Genomic DNA, 24,877 nt, shown 5'->3' on the forward strand with positions numbered 1-24,877 from the left:
GGGTGGGAGTCTGCGACCCAGGTGTCCACAGGGCTGCATTCCCTCTGAAACCTGAGTGGGAGGGTCTTCCTGCCTCTCCCAGCTCCTGGTGGCTGGTGGTCCTTGGCTCATAGCTGCATCCTGCCGATCTCTGCCTCCGTTGTCACATGTCCTCCTCCTTGTGTGTCTGTGTCCACATTCTCCTTTTCTTATACGGACAACCGTCACTAGATTAGGGTCTACCCTAATGACTTCATTTTATTTAATTTAATAGGTACAGACCCTATTTCCAAATGGGGTCACATTCGCAGGTTCTGGGGGTTAGGATGTCTGCCTATCTTTTGGGGGACACAATTCAACCCATAACAGATGGGGAAGACAGGCGAGGAGAAGTTTGGAGATGAAGGCCAGGCACTCGGTATCAGGCATGTCAAGTGTGAGATGCCGACTAGACATCCCAGAGGAGATGCTGAGGAGGCAGCGAGATAGGGGAGCTGCCAAAGCATAATTTTCAAAAAGTTAAAAATAGGACTCTCCAGTTCTAAAGTAAGGATGCGTCAAAGATTTATTTAAATCATTCACGAGGGAACCAGCATGACGGCGAGGCTGCTTCAAAAGCTTGGGAGAGAGGGAAGTATGTGTAGTAGATGAAAAGCTTGCTTGAGTAAAGCTGCTAATTTAGTTTAAAAGCAAGCCACTGGTCTGCAGGGCCGTGAAACGGCAACCTCTCCTAACTGTAATCTTTTCTACAGACAGAAATCATTTGTACCATTTACTGCTGGGCATTGCTTTCAGGCAAGAATCACTTTACCAAGCCGGCGTTTTCTACAAGTCTGCCCTCGCTGAGTGGCAAAAGAATCACAATCAATAGGAAGTAACAAGTTAAATGGTGCCTCAGAGAATCAGAAAATTTCCCTGGCAGGTCTGCTGCCCAGCTCTCAGCCTCCTACCCAAAGGACCCATTTGCTATCTTTCTGGCCTCTTCATGTTTTGGAAAATTTTTATCAGGTCCCTTCCCCCGCTTCATGATGATAACCTCCAAAGGTTCTTCTTGAGCACAGAAAGCTAGGCGTATTGTGTTTGGACCTGATTCATCCACACAGGTGCTGTAAGAAGTGGCAATTAACACGCACCAGCCTCTGGTTGGGCCGGCACATCTAAGCCTCATGGTGTTACCCAACACAGAGGCCGGAAATTCAACTTCTGTCTGGAGATGTCATCATAAGGAATGTAGGACTGGGCCTCTGTTATGCCTGAGATTTTAACTTCTCTTATTTGCTCTTCTCTTCCTAGGTTACAAAACTGAACCAAACCAACCTTCTTCAGATTCGCCTGCACTGCTGTGAACGCAGGTATATTTCTATCTTCTCAAGGCCCATAGTGTCTGCCACAGATCCTGCCTTCCTTACTACTTGTAAGACCAATGTGGGTCTAAGGGCTGTGTGGCCGTTGGTTCAACACAGATGCCACAACCCTTGTTCTGAAGCTGAGAAGGCCACATGGAATCACATGAGATATATTCTCAAATACTACAGCAATGTAAGGCCTTGGTTGCACAATCGATTTGTCTAATTATATGCTGGTAAAAAGGAGGACTGGTTTTTATTGAAACTATGCAAATAACTAGATTTATATTAAAAGCGAAAAGTCAGGAAATAGGGCATTAAAAAAAAACAATACAGTGCCCTTCTCCAGGCCTTTGTTGGGCCCAAGCTTTCAGCAGAACATTTAATGGTGAGGGGCTGTGATGGGGTGGGTGTGTGATGTCCCCGGAACTGAACCTTTGGCGGGTGCATCTAATGGGGGCGGGGAGGGGGAGGTTTGATGTGTCTGGGGACAAGTTTCTGGCTGTTATGGCCCCAACACACAGTCAACTGAGCCACTAGGTGAACTCAGAGAGGTTTCTCACTGCTGAGAGTTATACAGGAAGGGGGAAGGAGAGAATGAACTCTGCTGGGTTGGAATTGGAACTATCAGTATGAACTCAAGGTTTGTTAATAGATTTTGAAGAAGGTAGGTGTGTGTGTGTGTGTGTGTGTGTGTGTGTGTGTGTGTGTGTGTATACTTAGACATCTCTTTCCCAGCTCTCTGCTGAGTGTAAATGGACTCACACTTTACATTCAGTCTTCTGTGAGCTGTCTCTCCCATTCAGTATTACTGTTTGAGATTCAGCACCTGGCTCAAAGTGTTGCAACTCATTCATTGTATGGACACACCTCGTTTGATTAGCCGACATTTTTGGTAATAAGGACAGTGCTGCTTTGATGAACAATTGCCGGTTTCTCTAGCCCACATCCAGGCATGAAATTTGCCGAGGAATCCGTTTAACCCTCAGCTGGGAGTGGGTGTGCACTGGCATTTTCCCACAGTGGCCACACGACTCCTCCCATACCCCATGCTCCTCTTAAGATGTGATCGACGCTTCTCTCCCCAGGAAGTAGGGGTTGGTGTCCTCCCCATGTCTTGAATCTGTACAGGCTTGTGCAGAAGCGATGCTATGTGACTTCTGAGGTAACCATGTAAAAAGTGGTGCAGATCTGGAAGCCCAGTGTGCCACCTTGCAAAATAAATAAATAAATAAATAAATAAATAAATAAGTACAAATAAAAAGTGATACAGGTCCCACCTCGTTCTCTTGGGATTCTTACTCTTGGAACCTGACCACCATCCCACAAGGAAATCCCCAAGGCCCAGAGCCCATAGCCTGAACCAGCTTACCAGCCACACAAGTGCACCATCTTGGACATGGCCCCTCCAGCCATTAATGGAGATGCTCTAGCTGGCACTGCATGGAGTAGACCAGCTGAGACTGCTGAATCCTGCTGACGTAGTAGATCCATGAGCAAAGGGAATGATTGTTGTTTTGAGCTATGATTGAAGTTTTGGGGTGGTTTGCTATGCAGTGATAAGTGATACACATGTCCAACTTCATTCAGTGATTCCGTATTATTTACCAGGATAATTGCACCACCTGACATTCTGGCCAGTAGGGTTCAGTTGACCCATCTTCTTGCCATCACTGGGTATTGCCAGACTTTAACATTTGTGCTAATTTGGTGTGGTTTCAGTTTGTATTTATAAAATTACCAGTGAAGTTATTGGCCCTTTCCATATTCTTCTCTGTAAGGAGTCTGATAATGTGTTGTGTTCATCATTCTATTGGCTTGTCTTTTCCTAGTGAATTTGAAATGATTTTTATATTCTGGATAGTAATCATTTGCAAAGTACATTTGTTGCAAATATCTTTTAACTTTTAGTCTTTTGTTCTTTATTCTCTTTATGGTCTTTTGAGGAGCAGAAATTGTATGATGTATGCTTTCCATTCTTTTGTTTTCAATCTCTGCGACATTTTTAGGCGTATTTCTTGTAAACAGTATTTAACAGTATTTATATTCCAATTTGAGAGTCTCAGACTTTTAATAGATGACTTTAATTCAATCATGTCTCCCATTACTCAAACATTTGAATTTATTCGTTATATTATGTTCCTAATTTACTACTAGAGGCCCGGTGCATGACATTTGTGCACTGGGAGAGGGGCGGGGAAGCAGGAGGTCCCTCAGCCCGGCCTGTGCTCCTCACAGTCTGGGACTTCTCGGGGGATGTCTGACTGCCGGCTTAGGCCTGCTCCAGAGCGGGCCTAAGCCAGCAGTTGGATATCCCCTAGGGGTCATCAGCACTGCCTCAGAGGTGGGAGAGGCTTCCGCCACCGCTGCTGCACTCGCCAGCCATGAGCCCAGCTTCTGGCTGAGCAGTGCTCCCCGTTTGGGAGTGCACTGACCACAAGGGGGCAGTTCCTGTGTTGAGCATCTGCCCCCTGGTGATCAGTGCATGTCATAGTGACCGGTCATTCTGCTGTTCGGTCGATTTGCATATTAGCCTTTTATTATATAGGATGCATTTATCTTTTCTTCTTTTTGTTGGCACTGTCAATTTTTTCATTTCAGTCCCCCCCCCCCACAGCTGTCTTGAAGTCTATAAATCCCGTTTCCATTTTTTTAGTGGAAACTTGGATATTTTAATATTTTAAACCTTTTTTTCTGTATATTCTAATATCCTTTGACAATACCAGAACTTTAGTACACTTTTACTTCCTGCTCCCTTCTCCTTTTGTCATAGCCATGTTCAGCTCATCTGGGATTTTCTCTCAAGTTGTTATTTGATTTTCTTTTAACAGTCTGAACTGGTTTCTTTGCTGGCATCCACATCTTATTCTCAGATTCACCTTTCATTTTGCTAGGGTATATCTTTCATTAATTTTTTAGAAACTTTGTGTGAGGTAAACTTGGATGTTTACAGGCTATGAAATACCCTGATTTTGCTGTTTCACTTGAAGGCTAGTTTCACTGGGTATGGAATTTAAGGCTCAAATCCCTTAGAATTTAGTCAGTTGCTTCTTCTTCTTTTTTTTCTTTTTTTAAATATATTTTATTTATTTTTTACAGAGAGGAAGGGAGAGAGATAGAGAGTTAGAAACATCGATGAGAGAGAAACATCGATCAGCTGCCTCCTGCACACCCCCTACTGGGGATATGCCCGCAACCCAGGTACATGCCCTTGACCGGAATCGAACCTGGGACCTCTCAGTCCGCAGGCCAACGCTCTATCCACTGAGCCAAACTGGTTTCGGCATCAGTTGCTTCTTTGCCAAGAAACTATCTAGGCTTCTCCCTCCTCTCAAAAGAACTGACAATCAAGTTCAGTCTGATAAAAGATCTTTCCTCTCTGAAGGTGTCTGGGCTCAGCTCTTTATCCTTGGAATTCCAGAATGTCACTGTGACAGGCCGGTGGTCTTTTTTTAACTCCTTGGACAAACTTCCATCCTGCGAGAGGCCATTCTTCCCTTCTTTCTCCTGCTCTGTGGTGAAAGGCTATATTGACTTCCATCTTCTCTTTCATGAGACTGTCTCTTACAGGCGCTCTGTGTTGTGAGACTCTCCAGCTTGTTGGTGTGCATCAGGCTTGCCCAAGGAGGAGGACAGCAGGATGCAGGCCCTGCTCGCTTGCTCTCCATTGCTGGCTGTCCCGGCCCATCTGGACGCAGAGAAGCAGGCATCTTTAGAGCAGAGGAGGCCCTTGCAGCTCCTGTGTCTGGTGCAGATGTGCTGGGCCTGCCCTGTGTTGGCCCAAGGATGTGTTTGGAGGGACACCAGCTTTGAGGTTGGGCCTAGCTCAGGACTGACCACTGGGTGGTGTTAGCTGCAGTCCTTAGCCATCCTCCAAGCCTCACTTCTCAATTCATACACTGGGTGCAGTGGGGCACAAGTGCTGGTCAGCAAAAGGCCTGTGGGGCCCCATCCCCCACTTAGGACACTTGGTGGGCAGGGGCAACCCACTCCTATCTGGCATTTGGTGGAGGATCCTAAGCAGATGACCCTGCTTTGCCTGTTGTGGGGTAAGATCTGACCAGCTCAGAAGGACCCTTGGGTGTATGTGGGGATGTCCATTCTCTTCCTGAGCAGCCTCCCTGATTTCACAGGCTGGGGGCCCACCTGTTGGCACCTTTCCCCTGTCTGGGTCTGGGCTGCCCACACAGCCAGTTCTGTACTAACAAATCCTCTAAGAAAACCAAGGAGCCCAGCCAGTGTGGCTCAGTGGTTGAGCATTGACCCACGAACCAGGAGGTCACAGTTTGATTTCTGGTTAGGGCACCTGCTGGGGTTGTGGGCTCTATCCCCAGTGAGGGGCATGCAGGAGGCAGCCAATCAATGATTCTCCCTCATCATTGATGTTTCTATTCCTCTCTCCCTTTCCCTTCCTCTCTGAAATCAATAAAAAGAAATATATATAAAAGCCTAAGCAACCATCTGACCAGTAGCTATGATGCACACGGACCACCAGGGGGCAGACAACGCAGGAGCTGCTGAGCTGTGGTGACTTGGCCGCCGGGGTTCTTGGGTGACGCACCCAGAACCAAAGAGAAGGGAGCCCGATTCCAGGGTGCGTCACCCGAGAACCGCCCTCTCGCAATCCGGGACCCCTTGGGGATGTCAGAGAGCCGGTTTCGGTCTGACCCCCGCAGGCCAGGCCAAAGGACCCCACCAGTGCACGGATCCGTGCACCAGGCCTCCAGTATTTACAGAAATATAAAGAAAACCAAGGAATCGTCTAGGTTTTTCCCTCTTCTCAGAACATTTTGGGACTTAATGTCAGGATGAGCACTGTCAAAACCACTGAATTTTAGAGTTTAAACAAGGTTCGGGAACTTAATTTCCAACAAGCTCGGCTTTGAGGCTTGCGCGGGGGCAGACCCTCCCAGCGCCCCCCCCCCCCCCCCAGGAGCCTCCAGACACTGGGATGGGGGATGACTGCTCCCACTCGCTTCTCCCCTCCCCCGTCCCAGGGCCCCAACCCCACCCCGTGTCCACTGCCCTTCTCCTCCGCCCACCACGGGGGTCCCCTTCCTCTAGCCCCGCCCCAGGTGCCCCTGTCCAGAGTCCCCTTGCTTCTGGTCCAGCCCCCACACCCACTTCTTAGGTCTCCTCCCCGCTGGGGTCCCCCCAGGCACCCCCTCAACCAGCACCCCTCAGGTCTGTCCGCTCTGCTCCTTCCCCCTGCGGATGCCCAGAGGCCCCCAGCCCTGGGATCTACCCTCCCTCAGCCCCGCACAATCCCTTCCCCCTCAGCCCAGCGCCCAGCGCCCTCACACGCCCCTCATCCAACTTCCGGCCTCCCCTCAGCCCCGCGCCCGGCGCCCCTACAGGCCCCGCCCCTCTCACCCGCTTCCGGCCTCCCCTCAGCCCGCGACTGGCGGCCCCTCATAGGCCCCGCCCCTCACAGGCCCCGCCCCCGCGCCTCCCCCGACGTCGCGTCACGGCGGCGGGCGGGGCACGTCCCCACGCAGCGCGCCGGGCGGAGCGCTCGCCGCATTGTTTCCTCCGCTGGGGAGCGAGCGAGCCGGCCCGGGCGTCCGAGCACCGAGCCCGCCCGCGCCCCGCTCCCCTTCCCGCCGCCGGCCGGGCCCCGGCTCCCCTCCCGCCGCCGCCGCCAGGAGCCCCTGCCGGAAGCCCGCGCCCAGAGCGGCGGCGCCGGGCCTGCGCGGCCGTTGGCGGAGGAGCCGCGGGCGCCATTAGCGCCGCCTCGGCCGCGCCGGCCCCCGCGCCCGCCCGCCGGCTCCCGCGGCCCCGAAGGTGAGTGGGGGGGCCGGGCTGGGTCGCCGCCGCCGCCTCGCGGGCCCCGGCCGCCGGTGCGGGCCGCCGCCATGTTGGAGGCCGCGGCGGCGGCGCATTGTCCGCGGGCGGCGGCCGCAGGGCGCGAAGCCGGGGTGGCGGCGAGGCCCGGCCGCTGGGAGGCCCGGCTGCGGGATCGGGGTCGTGGGGCCGAGGCCGGGCCGGGGTGGCGGGGCGCGGGTGGCCGGGTGTGGGCCGGGGGTCGTGGCGGCCGGGGGTCGGGGCGGCCGGGGATCGGGGCGGCCGGGGGTCGGGGCGGCCGGGGATCGGGGCGGCCGGGGCGGGGGCCGGGCTCGCTGCGGGCTGGTTCCGGGCCCGCCCGCCCTGCAGGCCTCCGGCTGGGGCGGCCTCTGCGGGGCGGGACCGGCGCGAGAGCGGGCCGAGCCGAGCCGGCCGGGCGCCCTGGTCGCGTCCGCGGGTCTCCTTATGTAACAGACGCTCGGACGCTCCGCCGGGGCGGGCACCTGCCCGCAGGCCCGACGGCGAGGTTTCCTCCGGGACCGGGAGCCGACGGGGAGCCGGGGACGCCAGGTCAGGCCGCCGGGGAGGGTCCCTCCCGCTTCCGGGCGGAGTGGACTCGTGCCCGGCGCCGGGCCCTGCTGTGCAGAAGGAACTCTGTGGAGGCCCCGTTTGCAGAAGGTGCCGCTGGGAGCGCAGTGGGTTCCGACCCCCGCCCGGTCGCCGCCTCTCGCGGGGTGTAGACTTGGCTGCTGGCTGCTCCCCGGGCCTGAGCGCCGTGGTCGCGGCACAGCTCGGAGGTGTGCGCGGCTCCTGCCTCCACTCACAGCCGGGCAGCGCGGGGGCCTGTGGGGGACGCGTCCAGGGCCAGGCGGACCCCTGACCTGCGAGCTGATCGCAGGGTGGAGTCTGCCCCTCCTGGGCCCACACGGCCTTCCCGGGTGGGCGTGTCCAGCAGAATGGTGTCTGGAGAGGCTTTGCTGCTTGTCCTTGCTGGTCCCTTCCCCCTGGAAATGCGGGTCCCTGTGCAGAGTGCCCCGGGGCGGCTGGAACCAGAGGGCCGAATGCAGAGCCTGCTGGTGTGGGAATGGTGGGCAGGCGGGTGGTGGGTGGTGGGCAGGCAGGTGGCCGGTGGTGGGTGGTGGGTGGTGGGTGGTGGGCAGGCAGGTGGTGGGTGGCTGGTAGTGGGTGGTGGGTGGTGGGTGGTGGGTGGTGGGCAGGCAGGTGGTGGGTGGCTGGTGGTGGGTTACTGTGCTGGGCAGGGCTGCTCAAGGCCTCCTTTCCCATCACAGGGACATTGCCAGGTGAGGAGCGGCCCTGACCAGCAGGTGGGGGGTGAAGTTCCCATAGAAGGGCGTCGGGTAGAGCTTCCGCGCCCATCGGGACGGTGGGTTTGAGGGTGGGTTGTCGGTAGAGCTACTGGGTACTGGACTGTAGAGGAGAAAATTACATGTTTGCTTTTAATCCGGTGAGTAAGCAGCTGTTGCTTCTGCCCCACCTCGGTAATGACACCCCTGTGAACCTGCCCCTGGGTGCATGAGGGTCCCCTCGGGGCAGGCTGGGCACCCACTCCTGGGGACACGCCCGGCTCGCCTCCCAGGGGAGTACAGGTCTGGCCGGCTAGGCGGTGCCTTTGTTGACCACTCCCCGGACGAGGGCTGGGTTCCCCGGGCTCAGGTGGAGGCCCTGAGTGCAGGTGAGTTGGGGTTTGGCCGACCACGGGGTTTGCCATGCTTCACTTTACAAGGATTTCCATTGGACGAAAGAGGAAACACCGCCCTCCGGAGGGCCTGGCTTACCAAGTGCAGGGAGGGGCTCCGGGCTTTGCTTTCAGGGCCTAGGAAGCCTGTTGAGGGCTTTTCCCAAAGACCAGCTGGAGGGCGAGGCTGTGGTTCAGGCCCCGCCCTGGCCGCCACATGCAGCTATTAGTAAGTCAGTCTCCCAAGTATCCCTTTGCTTTCTGTCAGTAAATCGTTGTTTGGAGGCGAGTGTAGAGGTCCGAGAGCCGTCCTTGTTGTCAGCTCCTAGGGTGACGGGCACTCTGGGGGGCAGTGCAGGCTGAAAGGAGCAAATGATAAACCTCTGGCCAAGGATTCAGGTACCCAAGCCATTGCCTGCAAACCCATAGTGGGGGCTCTGCAGGCAGTGCGGGTTCTCGGGGGGCCCTTGCGGTGGAGCGGGAGCAGAGATGCTGCCCCTGGGCATATCGGTGTCCTGTGTACATGAGGGCGAGGGCCTGGCCCGGCACTGGTCAAGCCAACAGCTGAGAAGTGCCCCGAGGGGAAGGGCCGGCTGACTGCCCATGGGGGGTTTTCATGGCCGTCTCTGCCGAGGCCCCGCAGAAGCTGGGTTGGGGCCTCCTGGGGGTGAAGACTGTCCCTTAGATCAGTGTGCGGCTCCTCCCTTGGCTCTTGGTGTGGTTGGTGGCCCTGTGTCTCAACGTAGGTGTGGAGGACACGTTCATGGAGAGGAAGGAGGACAGGCTGCGGTCAGGACGGTGCACTGGGCTCCAGAGGCACTCCTGGGCAGCAGCAGGGGGGAGAAGGTGGGTCCTGGGGGTCATAGGTCATGAGCAGGGAGCCGCTGAGCACCCTTGTCTCATGGTCACAACCTCCATACCTGCTGGAGTCTGACCTGTGTGTGGGCTTCTCTGGCTCAGGGCAGAGACTCACTCCTGAGGGCTGTTCCAAGCACCTCAGTGACCTTGGCTTGGTCTAGGACAGGGGTGGGCAAACTTTTTGACTCGAGGGCCACAATGGGTTCTTAAACTGGACCGGAGGGCCGGAAAAAAGCATGGATGGAGTGTTTGTGTGAACTAATATAAATTCAAAGTAAACATCATTACATAAAAGGGTACGGTCTTTTTTTTTTTAGTTTTATTCATTTCAAACGGGCCAGATCTGGCCCGCGGGCCGTAGTTTGCCCCCGGCTGGTCTAGGAGGTGGCTGGTGAGCAGTGGGCATCAGAGGGCACGGGGGACTCATCGCTGCACATGCCTCTCTAGGACACTCCTAGCCTCTGGTCCTGAAGTCCCTGGGGAGGATTGGCCTGGTGGGGACGGGCTATTGAAATGCGATGGTGAGTCTTGGGATGAGTGATTTTGGAGGCCTCAAAACTACGTTCGCCGGAAGTTTTGACTCCGTGTGAGTGGGTCAGCTAGCTCTGCCCAAGGTGCTTGGTGGTTTTCTCAGCTAACGCCATCTCTGCTCTGTTCCAGGGAGTCGGTACCAAATGAGGAGGAAAGGACGATGTCATCGAGGCGCTGCAGCGAGGCACCCTTCCTCCCCATGCAGTACTAAGCACTCCCCGACGCGAGAGACCCTGACCTACGCACAAGCGCAAAGGATGGTGGAGATCGAGATTGAGGGGCGCCTGCACAGGATCAGTATTTTTGATCCCCTGGAGATCATATTAGAAGATGACCTCACTGCTCAGGAGATGAGTGAATGCAACAGCAATAAAGAGAACAGCGAGAGGCCACCTGTGTGCTTAAGAACTAAGCGCCACAAAAACAACAGAGTCAAAAAGAAGAGCGAGGCCCTTCCCAGCGCCCATGGCGCCCCGGCCTCAGCCAGTGCACTGCCGGAGCCCAAGGTGCGGATCGTGGAGTACAGCCCCCCGTCCGCCCCCAGGAGGCCCCCCATGTACTACAAGTTTGTGGAGAAGTCAGCCGAGGAGCTGGACAACGAGGTGGAGTATGACATGGACGAGGAGGACTATGCCTGGCTGGAGATCGTCAACGAGAAGCGCAAGGGCGACTGCGTGGCGGCCGTGTCGCAGAGCGTGTTTGAGTTCTTGATGGACCGCTTCGAGAAGGAGTCTTACTGCGAGAACCAGAAGCAGGGGGAGCAGCAGTCCCTGATCGACGAGGATGCCGTGTGCTGCATCTGCATGGACGGTGAGTGCCAGAACAGCAACGTGATCCTCTTCTGTGACATGTGCAACCTGGCCGTGCACCAGGAGTGCTACGGGGTCCCCTACATCCCTGAGGGCCAGTGGCTGTGCCGGCACTGCCTGCAGTCCCGGGCCCGTCCCGCGGACTGTGTGCTGTGTCCCAACAAGGGAGGTGCCTTCAAAAAGACGGATGATGACCGCTGGGGCCACGTGGTGTGCGCCCTGTGGATCCCCGAGGTTGGCTTTGCCAACACAGTGTTCATTGAGCCCATCGATGGCGTGAGGAACATTCCTCCCGCCCGGTGGAAGCTGACATGCTACCTCTGCAAACAGAAGGGTGTGGGCGCCTGCATCCAGTGCCACAAGGCCAACTGCTACACAGCCTTCCATGTGACTTGTGCCCAAAAGGCCGGCCTCTACATGAAAATGGAGCCCGTGAAAGAACTGACTGGGGGCACCACAACCTTCTCTGTCAGAAAGACCGCTTACTGTGACGTACACACGCCCCCCGGCTGTATCCGGAGGCCTCTGAACATTTATGGGGATGTCGAAATGAAAAACGGTGTGTGTCGAAAAGACAGCTCAGTCAAAACAGTTAGGTCCACATCCAAGGTCAGGAAGAAAGCAAAAAAGGCGAAGAAAACTCTGAGTGAGCCCTGCGCGGCCCTGCCACCTGTGTGTGCTCCATACATCCCCCCCCAGAGGTAAGCACGTGCGGGGAGGGGGGTCAAGATGAGCCTAGAATGGGGGTGCTAGGGAGAGGTCCGCAGGGCTGTTACACCATCCTCGTACCTTCTGTTTACGGAGCTTCCTTGTGGTCCTCAGAAATGCGGCCTTATTCATGCACCACTTTGTGAATGGGGCATGGATGTTGCAAAAGACTTGAGTCTATTAGACCTTCTTCGTGCCTGCACTGGCCCATGGGGTAAGCCAGACGCTGCCAGGGTGACCAAGGCTACACTGCCTGCAGTGACTGGTCTGGGGCCCTGTAGTCCAGGTGTGGTCGCCTTCTTTGACAATAAAATGCTCTTCCTACCTTTCTTTCCCACCAACATTTGGGAATCTTGTAGGATTTTTAAAGTGATTTGTTGGAAAGTGAAGCAGCGTGGCTAAGAAAGGAGACACTAGGGTGGAGATCAGAGTGGGGCTGACATGAGCTATGGGACGGAGGGCTGGCCGCCTTCCTGTTGGGTGACAGTCTTTCTGGTTTTCTTGACCGTTTTCTTTGCGATGCGAACATTGCCTTGTCGGTGCAGGGCTCTCTGACCTAGAGTGGTCCACAGTGGTGGGGGCCGGGTTCTGCTGGCGCTTTTTGTGGGCAGGCCCTGCCTCGCTCTTGCCCTTAGTTGGCTCCTGTGATTGAACTTGTTCCCACCTCTTTGCCTGCTCCTCTTACTCCGTTACCTTTCAGATGCTCTTGTTCAGACCACTAGGTAAGTGACTTGAGAGCCAGCAAGTGCCCTGTGAGTCTGGGAGAGCAGACGTCCCCACTCCAGCACTTCCTTGAGTTTGAGGAAGTGGCACACTTTCTTTGTAACAGGGCATGGGACTTTAAAGCCTTTGGTTAAGGAAGTAAAGCATTGAGCTGGTGAAGTGAAGATGCAAATGGGTGTCTGCTTGTAGAACAGCTGATATGATACATGTTGTTACCCTGACTATCTTGTTATTTGAAAGTCACATATAAATAAAGTTGTATTTATCTTACAGATCGAGTGGATAACAGAGTGTGGGGCACGGCCAGAGTGTTTGGACAGGTTCAAGCCTTGGACTGATGAGAGGGCACAGTCCTCTCATGGCCACGTGCAAGTCCCAGCTTGGAGGGCAGAGCCCTCCCAGCACAATTATAACCAACAGCTATAGTTGTGAGCTTGAGCCTGTGGTCCGAACACGTGGCCTCACGTGCCTGAGTGATAGAGTTCGGGTGCATGTAGTGGAGTGGGATTGAAACTAATGAGAATGCTGTAAACGTGATCACGCCCTTACTTTGCCTCGTGGCATTTGCTATAAAATAAAGACACGGCTTGTGGCTTGTGGGCGCTGTCGCTGTCTCTCCATCCGGGAGCAGCGTCCCACCGAGACCCAGCTTTCATTCTCATATCTCTCTTTTCTAAGCCTTTCATCGCCCCCACTCAGGGTCACTGAACCAGGCTGAGTTGGCATGGCACATAAGGCACCCTGGGGCTGAGTATGCCATGGCCGTGCCGGCTCCCCACATATGGCACCCGAACAGGGCCTGAGTTCTGCGACCAGGGACTGAGTTCTGTGACCAGGGACTGAGTTATGAGGAACAGGGCCTGAGTTTGGGCTCCCCACACAGAGTGCTAGGGTACTTTTATTATTATGTAAAAATTACCTTCAATATGTTGAATATTAGCTTTTTGTATTGTTTTCCGGTATGTCTGTGGTGTAAAATAATTCATGCTTACCAACCTGTGATTAAAATATATACTATTCTTTTTTTTTTTTAAACTATATAGTTTGGTTTTAATGTGTCACAATTTTTGTCACACTATCTAATAGGTTATGAGTGTGGTGGGATCTGCCATCTAGCATACTGGTTTTGTCCTGAGAAGAGCAAGCACTTACTTTGTATTAAGAATGAGAAACATGGGTTTTCCCCCTGAAATGAAATCTTTTTTCTTTTACAGAGTAGTACATACTTATTACAGAATGAGTAAATTCAGACAAAGTGAGAAAAAAGTGCTCATAACCCCTCTCATCCAGAGAAAACCACTGTCAAAACCAAGGCATCTCTTGCAGATCAGTCAACCTGACTTTTATTTTACGAGAGGCCCGGTGCATGAAATATGTGCGCGGGGGAGGGGGAGGGTCGGGAGGGGGGGGCGATCCCTTAGCCCGGCCTGCACCCTCTTGCAGTCCGGGACCCTTCGGGGGATGTCCCCGTCTGCCGGTTTTCTTCTGAGTATTAAGATGTTCTCTGCCCTTTTTTTTTCTTGTTTGTATTTTTCCTTTAATGCACCCAGGTATTTTTTTTCTCCTCGCAGTCTGGGACCCCTTGGGGGATTGTCTGACTGCCGGCTTAGGCCTGATCCCCAGGGATTGGACCTAAGCTGGCAGTTGGACATCCCTCTTGCAGTCTAGGACCCCTTGCTCCTTACCGCCCACCTGGTTGCTGCTCCTTGGTGCTTGGCTCGCTGCTCCTTAGCACTGCCATGGAGGCGGAAGAGGCTCCTGCCACACCACTGCTGCTAGGCTCGCCAACCATGAGCCTGGCTTCTGCCTGAGTGGCACACCCCCTGTGGGAGTGTACTGACCACCAGGGGGTAGCTCCTGCATTGAGTGTCTGCCCCCTGGTGGTCAGTGCGCATCATAATGACCAGTCGTTCTGGCCATAACAGTCGCTGAGGTTTTTATTATATCGATTATTATTATTTTAAAAATATATTTTATTGACTTTTTACAGAGAGGAAGGGAGAGGGTAGAGAGTTAGAAACATCGATGAGAGAGAAACATTGATCAGCTGCCTCCTACTGGGGATGTGCCCGCAACCAAGGCACATGCCCTTGACCAGAATCGAACCTGGGACCTTTCAGTCCGCAGGCCGGCGCTCTGTTGGCTAGGGCTCGATGATGATGATGATGATTATTACTTAAATCCTTACCCAAGGAGTGAGGGTATTTTTCCCATTGATCTCTAGAGAGAGTGGGAGGGAGGTCGGAAGTGGTGAGAGAGACACTGATGTGACAGAGACACATCGATGGATTGTGGGGATCATACCTGCAACCCAGGTACATGCCCTTGGCTGGGAATTGAACCCAAGATGCTCTAACCAGGGCTTATTTTATTATTTTTTTATTTTTATTGATTTCAGAGATGGGAGGGGGGGCGGGGGGGAGAGAGAAACATCAATGATGAGAATCACGGACCGGCTGCCTCCTGCACGCCCCTCACTGGGGTTGGAGCCCGCAACCTGGGCATGTGCCCTGACTGGGAATCGAACCCTGACCTCCTGGTCCATAGGTCGATACTCAGCCACAGAGCCACGCCAGCCGGGCTATTCTTCGCCTGAGGGTAGTTTTTCCATTGATTTTTTTTTTTCTTTTTAAGATTTTATTTAAAAAAATAATTCTTTATTTTCTATTGATTTTAGAGAGAGTGGGAGGGAGAGAGAGAGGTAGAGAAAGAAGCTGATGTACGAGAGGTGTATCAATTGGTTACCTCCCACATGGCCCAGACCGGTGGAATTGAAGTGCTCTAGCACTTCAGCAACACAGGCCCGGGCCGGCAACCTAACTTGGATTTCTACCTGAGTCAAAAAGTGGTGTAGGATTTGTATCAAAAGCTTCTGTTTTAACTTCCCTAAAAATTTCAGCTTTACTGAAATTGAAGTAAACAAAACAGAAAATACGATCTAACAAAGTGAAAAGTTGGAAGTCGGAAGTGGTCCCTTCCTTGTGTCCAGCCCCTGGTGAGTACCTGCTCCAGGAAGTGTGCACTGGGCTGCCCGTGGGGCCCAGGAGGAAGCGTTCGCAGGTGGAAAATGCACACACCTGAGCATCTGAGGTGCCCAGGCCTGAATGAGAAGAAAACTCGTGCTTTGGACCTAATTATTTCAAAGCAGGTGATGCAGCTAAACCCTGTACTGAAGGTGTGGTCTGGCTCATGTTTCGTGTTTTTGTTTTCCTAATTTAGGGATAAACTTCATTACAGTTTGGAATGGAGATAAAGGACGTACCTGGACAAGTGTTTGTGGCCACTTGTCGGGCAGTTAATCTTACTATATTTTGTAAAAGTTCCGACATACCGTGTACTGGGGACACGAGACATGCTGGAAGCAGTGTGGAAGCCCTTTTCTGGGTGCCCCTGTGGATGCCCGCCGGGGGCAGTCATGGAGCCCTGCTGCCGAGAGAGGCAGCGCACCAGGGTCCCCAGTGGCCTGTGTAGTGGCTACTCTGGAAAGAAGCATTAAACCCAAACTGAAAAGTGCCGGTCGTGTGCACTTGCAGGGCCGTGTTTCCGTTACTGCCAGACTCCTGTCTCCTGGTCGCTGAGGGTTTTCAGTGCAGGCGAGAAGCCCTCGTGTGGGTGTTGGCCTGAGTGCTGTCTGAAATGATCTCTCCCTCCTATAACTTCATCACTTTCCTTGGTTTTATTAAAGTTTTTATTAAATTTATTTGCTGATCTTTAGAAGGAGGGGGAGAGAGAAACATTGGGGATGTTTCTCTATGGCCTATTGGGATGACGCTACCCAGCCAGGGCCCCTTTCCTTGGTTTTAATTCAGGGGAACTGGGTGTCTCTTTGCCAGTCTGTCTTGGTCCAGCCCGAAAGGGCGTCCTGCAGTGAAGTGGGACGTGGGCCATCTGGTGAGCAGGTTTGTTTTCATAGAAGAGCCAAAGTGAGTGAAAAAGTCGTGCTGGGAACAGATTCGGCGCTAAAGCCTGCGTAGCTCACCGTGGTGTCAGTGTGCGCTTCGCTTCGGCTGTCTGACTCCCGAGAGATGCCTGTCGAACTAAAATTAGTGCTGAGGGCAGTGCCGTGGGCAGAGTGCTCCATGCTCCTCAATCTTTTAGACCAGCCATGGGCAAACTACGGCCCGCGGGCCGGATCCAGCCCGTTTGAAATGAATAAAACTAAAAAAAAAAAAAGACCGTACCCTTTTATGTAATGATGTTTACTTTGAATTAATTTATGTTAGTTCACACAAACACTCCATCCATGCTTTTGTTCTGGCCCTCCGGTCCAGTTTAAGAACCCATTGTGGCCCTCGAGTCAAAAAGTTTGCCCACCCCTGTTTTAGACCCTCGGCCCGAACTACCCTCAGGCACCTACTCCTGGGGCTTCTGCCTGGTGGTCTCTCCCAGGACCACCCTGGTGTCCCTCACATTCAGCATGCCTGCTGTGCTCACTGTGCGCTGGGCAGCATCCCCTGGACGCAGAGCGGCTCAGTCCCCAGGAGAGCTCCCCAGCATGGAGTTTTGCCATTTCTCTTCACTCACTGTATTCACTTTCTTTTGGCAGAGATGGGGTGATAATTTATTTGAATCTTACTACTGACAGTGGGTAAACGCCACACAGTCTCACCCCAACTCCAGTCTAGTGTCGCCTGGGCATACACCAGGGGTCCTCAAACTTTTTAAACAGGGGGCCAGTTCACTGTCCCTCAGACCGTTGGAGGGCCGGACTACAGTTTAAAAAAAAACTATGAACAAATTCCTATGCACACTGCACATATCTTATTTTGAAGTAAAAAAACAAAACGGGAACAAATACAATATTTGTATTTGCATGTGGCCTGCGGGCCGTAGTTTGAGGACCCCTGGCATACACAGTAGTCAACAGTGGGACAGGCGGACTGAGGGAGCACCCCCACGGGCACACAGTCTAGAATTGGGTCAGGGGTGTCATTATTTCAACTCTGACTTGGAAAACCTTCAAGCTTATAAATTATTGCAGAAGGAAGGAGAACACCCCAATCCTCTACCCAGGCACCTCTTGCTAACGTTGTGTCCCATGCGCCCTGTACAAGTAGCAAGCACACAGGGGCGTGCCCTCTGCGGGTGATCCCATGGGCCGCCCTCTGTGGGAACTGTCTCCTAGGACAGGTGGGCACGGGGAGGGGCTCCGTCATCCATTGGCCTCGAAGCGGGAAGGTCCAAGATGCTTCTGTGCCTTCCGCCAGGCCCTGTCCTGGGCAGCCTCCTGTGGCTGGGGCATCCCACAGCTGTGCAGTGGCCTCTGAGACATCCGGCTTTCTTTTTTGGTTAATCCTCACTGGAGGATATTTTTTCCATTTTTTAGAGAGGGAGGGAGGGAGAGAGGGGAAGAAAGAGAAACATCGGTGTGAGAGAGACTCATGGATTGGCTGCCTCCTACACATGCCCCAACTGGCATCGAATCTGAAACCCAGGTACGACATGCTCTGGACTGGGAATCAAACCCAAGACCCTCTGGTACGAGGTCCAGTGCTCTAGCCACTAAGTAACACTGGCCAGGGCTGAGATGTTCTGTTTTGAAAGAAGACAGCCCTTCCCCTTTAGTAGAGCCAGCCTTGTCTAGGGTGTGGTGTCCGCCTGGCTAGTGGCAGTATGCCCAGGTGCCAGGTGGGCGCCAGGCATGCCCCGTCTGGATGCAGTGATGTCCCCTGCTTCTTGGTGCCTAAGGTGTCCCCAGCATCTCGGACGATTTCTGCCTGTTTCTTCTGGCCTCCGACCTGAGGCTGGGAGACCTTGGGAGGCCATGTGGCCCCGCTCCTCTTCCCCACCCAGAAGTCGTGTCTGTTCTTGCCTGGGCCGTCTTCCCTGTGGGGGCTGCAAACGAGTGTCCACTCTGCCCTCCGTCCAGTGGATCCTTCCCTTTTCCCGATGTTGTGGGCCAAGAGGTGCTGGCTTTCAGAGGTCCACCCCAGCAGGGCCACGGAGGGGGGCTCAGGTGCTGGGCAAGGTCAGGCTGCTTCACAGAGGTGAGCATCTGGTGGCATTTCTAATAAAATTGGGCTCTGCCCAGTTCCTGATCTCAGGAACTTCAGTTCTTGCTTAGTGAGCTGAAGTAGTGAGACCCCCACTGCAGGCAGCCACCTCGGTGGGTCTGGATGATGGCGAGGCTTGGCTGGGGGCGTGGACGTGTGCACCCCGGTGACCTCTGTACCTGGAGCTCCGAGGTTTCCCCTCCCTTGGTCAGCCGGATGCCCAGCACATTGAGTCGGCCTTCCTCCTGAGAGGCGTCCGGGTAGAACCCCTCGAAGTCATTGTGAAAGCAGGGCTGCACCGTCCCCATTGTTTAGCTGAAGTCCCGTGTTTCCACCCCAGATAGTGGGAAGGTGCAATTTCTGGGCCATCGAGGGAGTGTACGTGTTAAAAGGCACATCACTGCTGACAGCGAGTCCCGGGGAACTGGCAGTGCCAGGCGTCCTCCACTCAGGCTGGGGCTCGGTTGCCCATTGCTGCCCCCACGCCAGTCTGCGCTCTCGCGGGACTTCGTGTTGAGGTTGCTTCCTAGTCAGGTGGTCGCACTTGCTTGTACACACTCCAGGCTTGAAGCTTCTCTGCCAGCAGCCACCTGTAACGGGCGCGTCTCCTCGTGAGGCTGCCGAGCCGCGGCCGGCCTGCGCCGAGGTGGGGTCTCCCTTAGTTCTGCTCCTGGTGTGTGTTTCTGTGGACGTGAGTGGGGAACCTGGGTCGCATGTGTGAGCATGTTGTGCAAACGCAGTTCCGCTGTAGCAGTCATGTGCTCAGTTTTGAAAATTTCCTTCCAAGTCACACACCAAAATCACAACTTGATGTTTTGTCAACTGACCTGCAGTTTCTCCAGAAGCTAAGTGGGCGGCCTGGCCTGAGAGTCCGTCGGCCACTGTCTCCTCCTGGCAGGTCTCCACGGGCTTTTCCCCAAAATCCCCCCCCCCCTCCCCCCGTACCGTATGGTCACTTCCGCCTGCGCCCCTTTCATTGGAAACCCCTTGAGCGGAAGGGATCTTCAGAGGCTTGAGAAATTCAAACTTCTGATCCTTCCAATAGGCCCTTGCCAATACTGCATTTAAAAAAAGTCTACAATACAGTACAGAGCCAGGAGGTTGGTAAACACATGGCTTAGGGAGTTGCTGTAGGGCAGACATGCTCTTGACCCCCATCCACCTGAGAAGGTAGGGCCTGGCCCGCCCCCAGCCCCTGGGGGGCCCTTTTCCCACCCTCAGGACCACTGCTGCCCTCACCTGTGGGACTCGCCTGCTTCCCCCTTTCCGATCACCAGGGCTTACTGCGCCTTAAAAACCCTAGTCCTTGCAGCCCCACCTCTGAAGGTCCCTCTTGGTCTTTCTCCCTTTGGAGTTTATAGAGGGGTTGGCCCCCATTCTGTCTGGTCCCCGTCCCTCGGCTGGCGATTCCGTGGTTGGTTTCCCGTGTGCCGTGCCCTCTACTTGTGGCGAATGGTGGTTGGGGTGGGGTGATGGGTGCAGAGGGACGTGGTGGTGTGCTCACTGTTGGCACAGCTGCTCCCCGAGCTGCTCTGTGTCCTTCCGGGAGCACATGGGGGCGTCTGCAGGGCCGCCTCGCGCTCAGCCCCCGCTCCTGCGTGACGCTGGGAGGAGGCTGTGGGCGCAGGCGGCGGCTCTGTAAGCCCGTGAAGACTGAGTACAGCTCTGGGTCTGTTGCCGTCCGAGCCCTGCTCACGCCTGGGGGCTGGGGGCTCACAAGGCCTGACCCTGAGAAGTCAGTGGCTTGTTTCATGGGACAGAGTCTTTATTTATAAGCTTGTTGCCAAACAGCATGTCTTTGGACCTTGGAATTGTTAAAAAATACTTTTATCCACATTGCTTTATCTGGCTGTGGAAATAACAGTGTGACTGTGTGTTAGAATGTCTGTGTGGGCAGAGATCCACGGAGCTGGCAGGCACGTCACTGCACCTCCGTGATAACTCCGTCAAAAATGGCAAAATCAAAACTCCACCCAGAAAGGCACCTGTGACGTGTCCAGGACCAGCCCAGCCCCAGCCCCAGCCCCAGGCATGGGGGCTGCAGGCAGAGCCTGGGTTCGCAGCGCCTCCTGTCTTCACCTCCTGCTGAGGCCGTGCGACCAGGTGTCCTCCAGTGTGCAGGCCTGTGGCCCCTTGGTCAAGGGCCTGCTGTAGACACACGAGCTTGGGTTCCAGACCTGCCTGTAGAGGCAGAGGCTCCTGGCACCTTCTCGGGGTTTGATGCGACAGGGCCCCTTCTGCCAAACCCCCAGGGTCAGGCCCCTCCAAAGGACGGGAGCTGTGTCCCGCCACAGCAGGTGGCCTTGGGCCGAGAGCAGCCCTGAGCCATGCTTGCCCGTCAGAACTTGGCCGGAGGGCGGTCTTGGAAACGCACTGACCATTGTGTTTAAGGGCAGACCCTAATGGTCTGGTCGTGGTCGAGCTGGGGGTCTGCCCAGTTTTGTTCTTTGGTTATTTTGTAAGACTTTTGGTTTGCATTCTTTTTTTTTTTTTTTAATATATTTTATTGATTTTTTACAGAAAGGAAGGGAGAGGGATAGAGAGTTAGAAACATTGATGAGAAGCATCGATCAGCTGCCTCCTGCACACTCCCCACTGGGGATGTGCCTGCAACCAAGGTACATGCCCTTGACCTGAATTGAACCTGGGACCCTTCAGTCCCCAGGCCGACGCTCTATCCAGTGAGCCAAACCAGCTAGGGCTGGTTTGCATTCTTTAAAAAGTTTGGTCTTAAAAGTCTTTGATTGCTGTCCAGACATTGTGATTGCGATGAGGAATGCCTTCTTGTTGCATTTTGTGGTTTTCTGTTTTAGTTTAGATGGAACTTATCTCTCAGTGTCCTTGTGAGGCAAGTTGATGAGTTGCTCTTTGTTTCAGCAGGAGAGTGGTAACTGGGGAAAGGCAGCTTTCTGGTAACCTGAAGGGTTGTTGAAGGATCATTCACACCCCTCCCCCCTCCTACCCCCATTTCACAAAGCCCTTGCACTTTATGGGATGGGGTCTCCCGGGAGACTAGAGATGCCAGCGTCCTTCCAGCCAGCAGTAGCTCCTTTGCTCCTGTCTCCAGCCCTGCCCCTGCTTCTCCCTCGAGTGTCTGTCCCAGCTCCTCTTCTCTGTGAGGTGACGGAGCGAGGCTGGCGCCCGCATTTGCCCTCCCTCCACGAGAGCCAGCTGGTCTCGAGGGACCCATGCCTGCCGTGCCAGCCGACAGCTCCCCAAAATGTGCCCGCAGCTGCGTGCATGGGCCAGTGTCAGGTGGACGAATTAAGAATATTTAGAGCCCTATCCGGTTTGGCTCAGAGGATAGAGTATCAGCCTGCGGACTCAAGGGTCCCAGGTTCGATTCCGGTCAGGGGCATGTAACTTGGTTGCGGTCACATCCCCAGTGGGGGGTATGCAGGAGGCAGCTCATCGATGTTTCTCTCGCATCGATATTTCTAACTCTATCCCTCTCCCTTCCTCTCTGTAAAAATATCAATAAAATATATTTAAAAAAAAAGAATATTTAGCGCTTTGTTTTCTCTTTAGGTGTTTAATCTGATAGACACGAGTGACTTAAGAGTGGGTGGAACCTGTGGCCAGCAGGAGGTGGGCTTTGTTTCAGCAGAACCAGAGGCAGCGTTTATGTGCCACGGATGAGGGGGAAACACGTGTGAACACGTGCGGGTTATTGAAAGGAACACTGTCATTTCCAGTCTCCATGAGGAAAGCACGCGACGTGCTGCTTTAAACCGAACTCTTGAGTGTTTTGTGTTTTAGGTTAAATCGGATCGCGAATCAGGTGGCCATTCAGCGGAAGAAGCAGTTTGTGGAGAGAGCCCACAGCTACTGGCTGCTCAAGAGGCTGTCGCGGAACGGCGCGCCCCTGCTGAGGCGGCTCCAGTCCAGCCTGCAGTCCCAGAGGAGCACGCAGCAGGTACGCGCCGCGCTCACCCTCGGCGTCTCCTGGGCTCCGCCGCTCGTTGGCGGGGCCCAGCGTGGTCTGGTCCTGGGAGCCGATGGAGACCTCACTTGTCCCGCCTGCTAGGCTGCTGGTTGTGCAGGCGACGCATCCATCGTGTCCCCGGATGTTCCCGCCCGTGGCTTCTGCTTCCTCCCCTCCCTCTGCACACGTGTGGAATGTCTGGGGAAGGGGAAGCCTCACTGCTGATCACGTGGGGTGGGCCTGGGGGAGGGAGCAGCCGCAGGTGAGGCCCGGGCCCCGTGGGGGTGGGTGGGTGTGTGTTTTGGAAATGTGTGAGAGGGACTTACTAAAGGGCGTTTCTCTGCAGGCTGGTTTAGCATTGACTGCACTGGGAGGGCAGGAGGCAAGAGCTGAGCTGAGTGAGAGCGATGTTGCTTTCTTTGTTGTTAATCCTCACCTGAGGATATTTTCCCATTGACTTAGAGAGAGTGGAAGGGATGGGGACACACACGATCACTGTGTCCACACGCCCTGACTGGGGCAGGGATTGAATCTATAACCCAGGTGCCTGATCTTGACTGGGAATCGAATCTGAGACTCTGGTGCTCAGGCCAACCCTCTACCACTGCGCCATACCGGGCCCGTGCCCCCGACTGGAATCGAATCTGGGACCCTTCAGTCCACAGGCTGACGCTCTATCCACGGAGCCACACCAGCTGGGGTGGTTTTTGCTTTTTAAAAGAACAAAACCTGTGATTGCTAAATGGGAAGGACACAGAGAAGGTTAGCGTGGCCTGTGCGAGGAGACGCCAGGTCCGTGAAGCATTCTAACTAAACACACCAAACAAGCTCTTACACTTGAGGACTTAATCTGGGCTTGTAGGGCCACGTGGCACTTTACAGCAGTTCTGAAATACGAATTTAGAGTCAGACATGGGCTCTTAGAATTTGAAAACACAAATGGTCACCTGCTCATCGCCCTAGTTTCTGGCTGGTGTCTGTTCACTGTGCTGTGAGGGTGGCCAGCCTCGTAGGAGTGGTGTCTGGTTGGCCTCTGGGCCGAGAGGCTGGGAGCATTCAGCGGAAAGGAGTCCGGTCAGAATTCCCTCGTTGCCCCCCTGCCCTCCTGGGCACTCAGAGAGCTGCTCTCCGATGAGCTGGTGGGGGCCTGTGCGTCCGCCGCACCACCATTGTCTGAACGGCTTACTGCTCGGTCCCTCTTGCTGTTGAGTTGCTAGGGCTGAGCAAGGCGAGGGGACACTGTTGGCCACAGCGGGATGTGGTGCTCTGGACATGGAGGTGGGGTGACAGACCTGGGTTCTCATCAGCCGTGGAACCAGGATAACTGTGGGCCACACACATGGGCCTGGGCCTGCCCGGAGATGCTGGTTTCAGGGGGAGGCGAGGGCTTGTCCCAGCAGTTTCCTTTGCTGTCTGTGCTGGGTCCATTCTGGGTTGTGGTTGGGCAGAGGTCAGGCCTTCAGCAGACAGGACACTGGGAGGTGGGCCTAGCTCTGCACGTGGACCCTGGTGCTGTGTTAATAGTCAGCAGGAGGAGGTGGGCCCAGGAGGAACTGAGGATGGGCAGCTGCTGTGAGGGTGGACGGTGAGCGTGCGTGAGGACCAGGGCCCTGGGCACACCCGGGGGACCAGCAAGTAAGTGTGAGGAAGTGCGTCGGGGTGGCTGTGTGGAGCCCAGGGAGGAGGGGAGGTTGGAGTGCTGGGCCCAGCCTGGGCCGGGACCCGGGAGCGCCTTTGGTGGTGTTCTCTGCGCTGGGACAGTCCTGCTGGGCTGTCAGGGCTCCGCCAGGGTCGGACCGGGTCAGCTTTATTGGAGGTGCATTGGGTGGGCCTCGTGTGTGCTGGCACCTCCTCAGTTTCTCTGACTTTTCAGTACAGTCTTTTCAGTGTTGAAATGTAGGACGGAGATGGGTAAATGGCGTGTCCAGAGCACAGGCCCGCCTGTCCGGCCTGGGTGTTTTCTGTGTATTTGTTTTTCCTCGGCTGCTGCTGATTCTCGGAGCCCAGGAGGTGGGACCCCGGCCCCGTCTCGAGGTCAAGGCGAGTGGCTGCTCTCGGCTCAGGCCCTTCAGCGTTTTGGGTCCTGAGAGGCCCCTTGCCCTCCACCTGTAGGGACCCTGGTGTGCCCGCACGGTGGAGCCTGCACCGCTGACTGCGCGCTGCTCTGGGCGCTGTGGGGGGGCTGGGCTCCCGCTGCCTCCCTGGGCATTGGCGGCTGACTTTCAGCCTTTGATTCATTTTCACAGAGAGAGAACGACGAGGAGATTCAGGCCGCCAAAGAGAAGCTGAAGTACTGGCAGCGGCTGCGGCATGACCTGGAGCGCGCACGCCTGCTGATTGAGCTCCTGCGCAAGCGCGAGAAGCTCAAGCGGGAGCAGGTGAGGCCCGTCGCGGGGCCATGGGCTTCGCCGGGCGTGGGCTTCTGGGCCTGCAGTCCTTGGGCCCGGCCCTCGCCATCCCGGCGCCCTGGGTGGCAGGCAGCTTTACGGAAGGGGACATGCCTCCTTGAAGGACGACAGTGGCAC

At 55.0% G+C, this 24,877-nt stretch overlaps 1 protein-coding gene across 7 annotated transcripts in view; it reads left to right on the forward strand.

The window, feature by feature from the left end:
- Positions 1-6,861: 6,861 nt before the first annotated feature.
- BRD1 (bromodomain containing 1) overlaps positions 6,862-24,877 on the forward strand; it is a 38,033-nt gene continuing 20,017 nt past the window's right edge. For 2 of the 7 annotated variants that reach the window (XM_036311391.1, XM_036311392.1), the window contains exons 1-4: positions 6,865-7,109; positions 10,324-11,704; positions 22,187-22,343; positions 24,599-24,730. In XM_036311391.1, the coding sequence (XP_036167284.1) occupies positions 10,338-11,704; positions 22,187-22,343; positions 24,599-24,730 (1,656 nt within the window). In that variant the 5' untranslated portion in view covers positions 6,865-7,109; positions 10,324-10,337. Of the gene's footprint in view, positions 7,110-10,323; positions 11,705-22,186; positions 22,344-24,598; positions 24,731-24,877 lie in introns of all 7 variants that reach the window. The other 5 variants (XM_036311393.1, XM_036311394.1, XM_036311395.1 and 2 more) reach the window with 3 other exon arrangements.

Source organism: Myotis myotis, unplaced genomic scaffold (genome assembly GCF_014108235.1).
Source record: "Myotis myotis isolate mMyoMyo1 unplaced genomic scaffold, mMyoMyo1.p scaffold_m19_p_54, whole genome shotgun sequence".
NCBI classification, from domain to species: Eukaryota; Metazoa; Chordata; class Mammalia; order Chiroptera; family Vespertilionidae; genus Myotis; species Myotis myotis.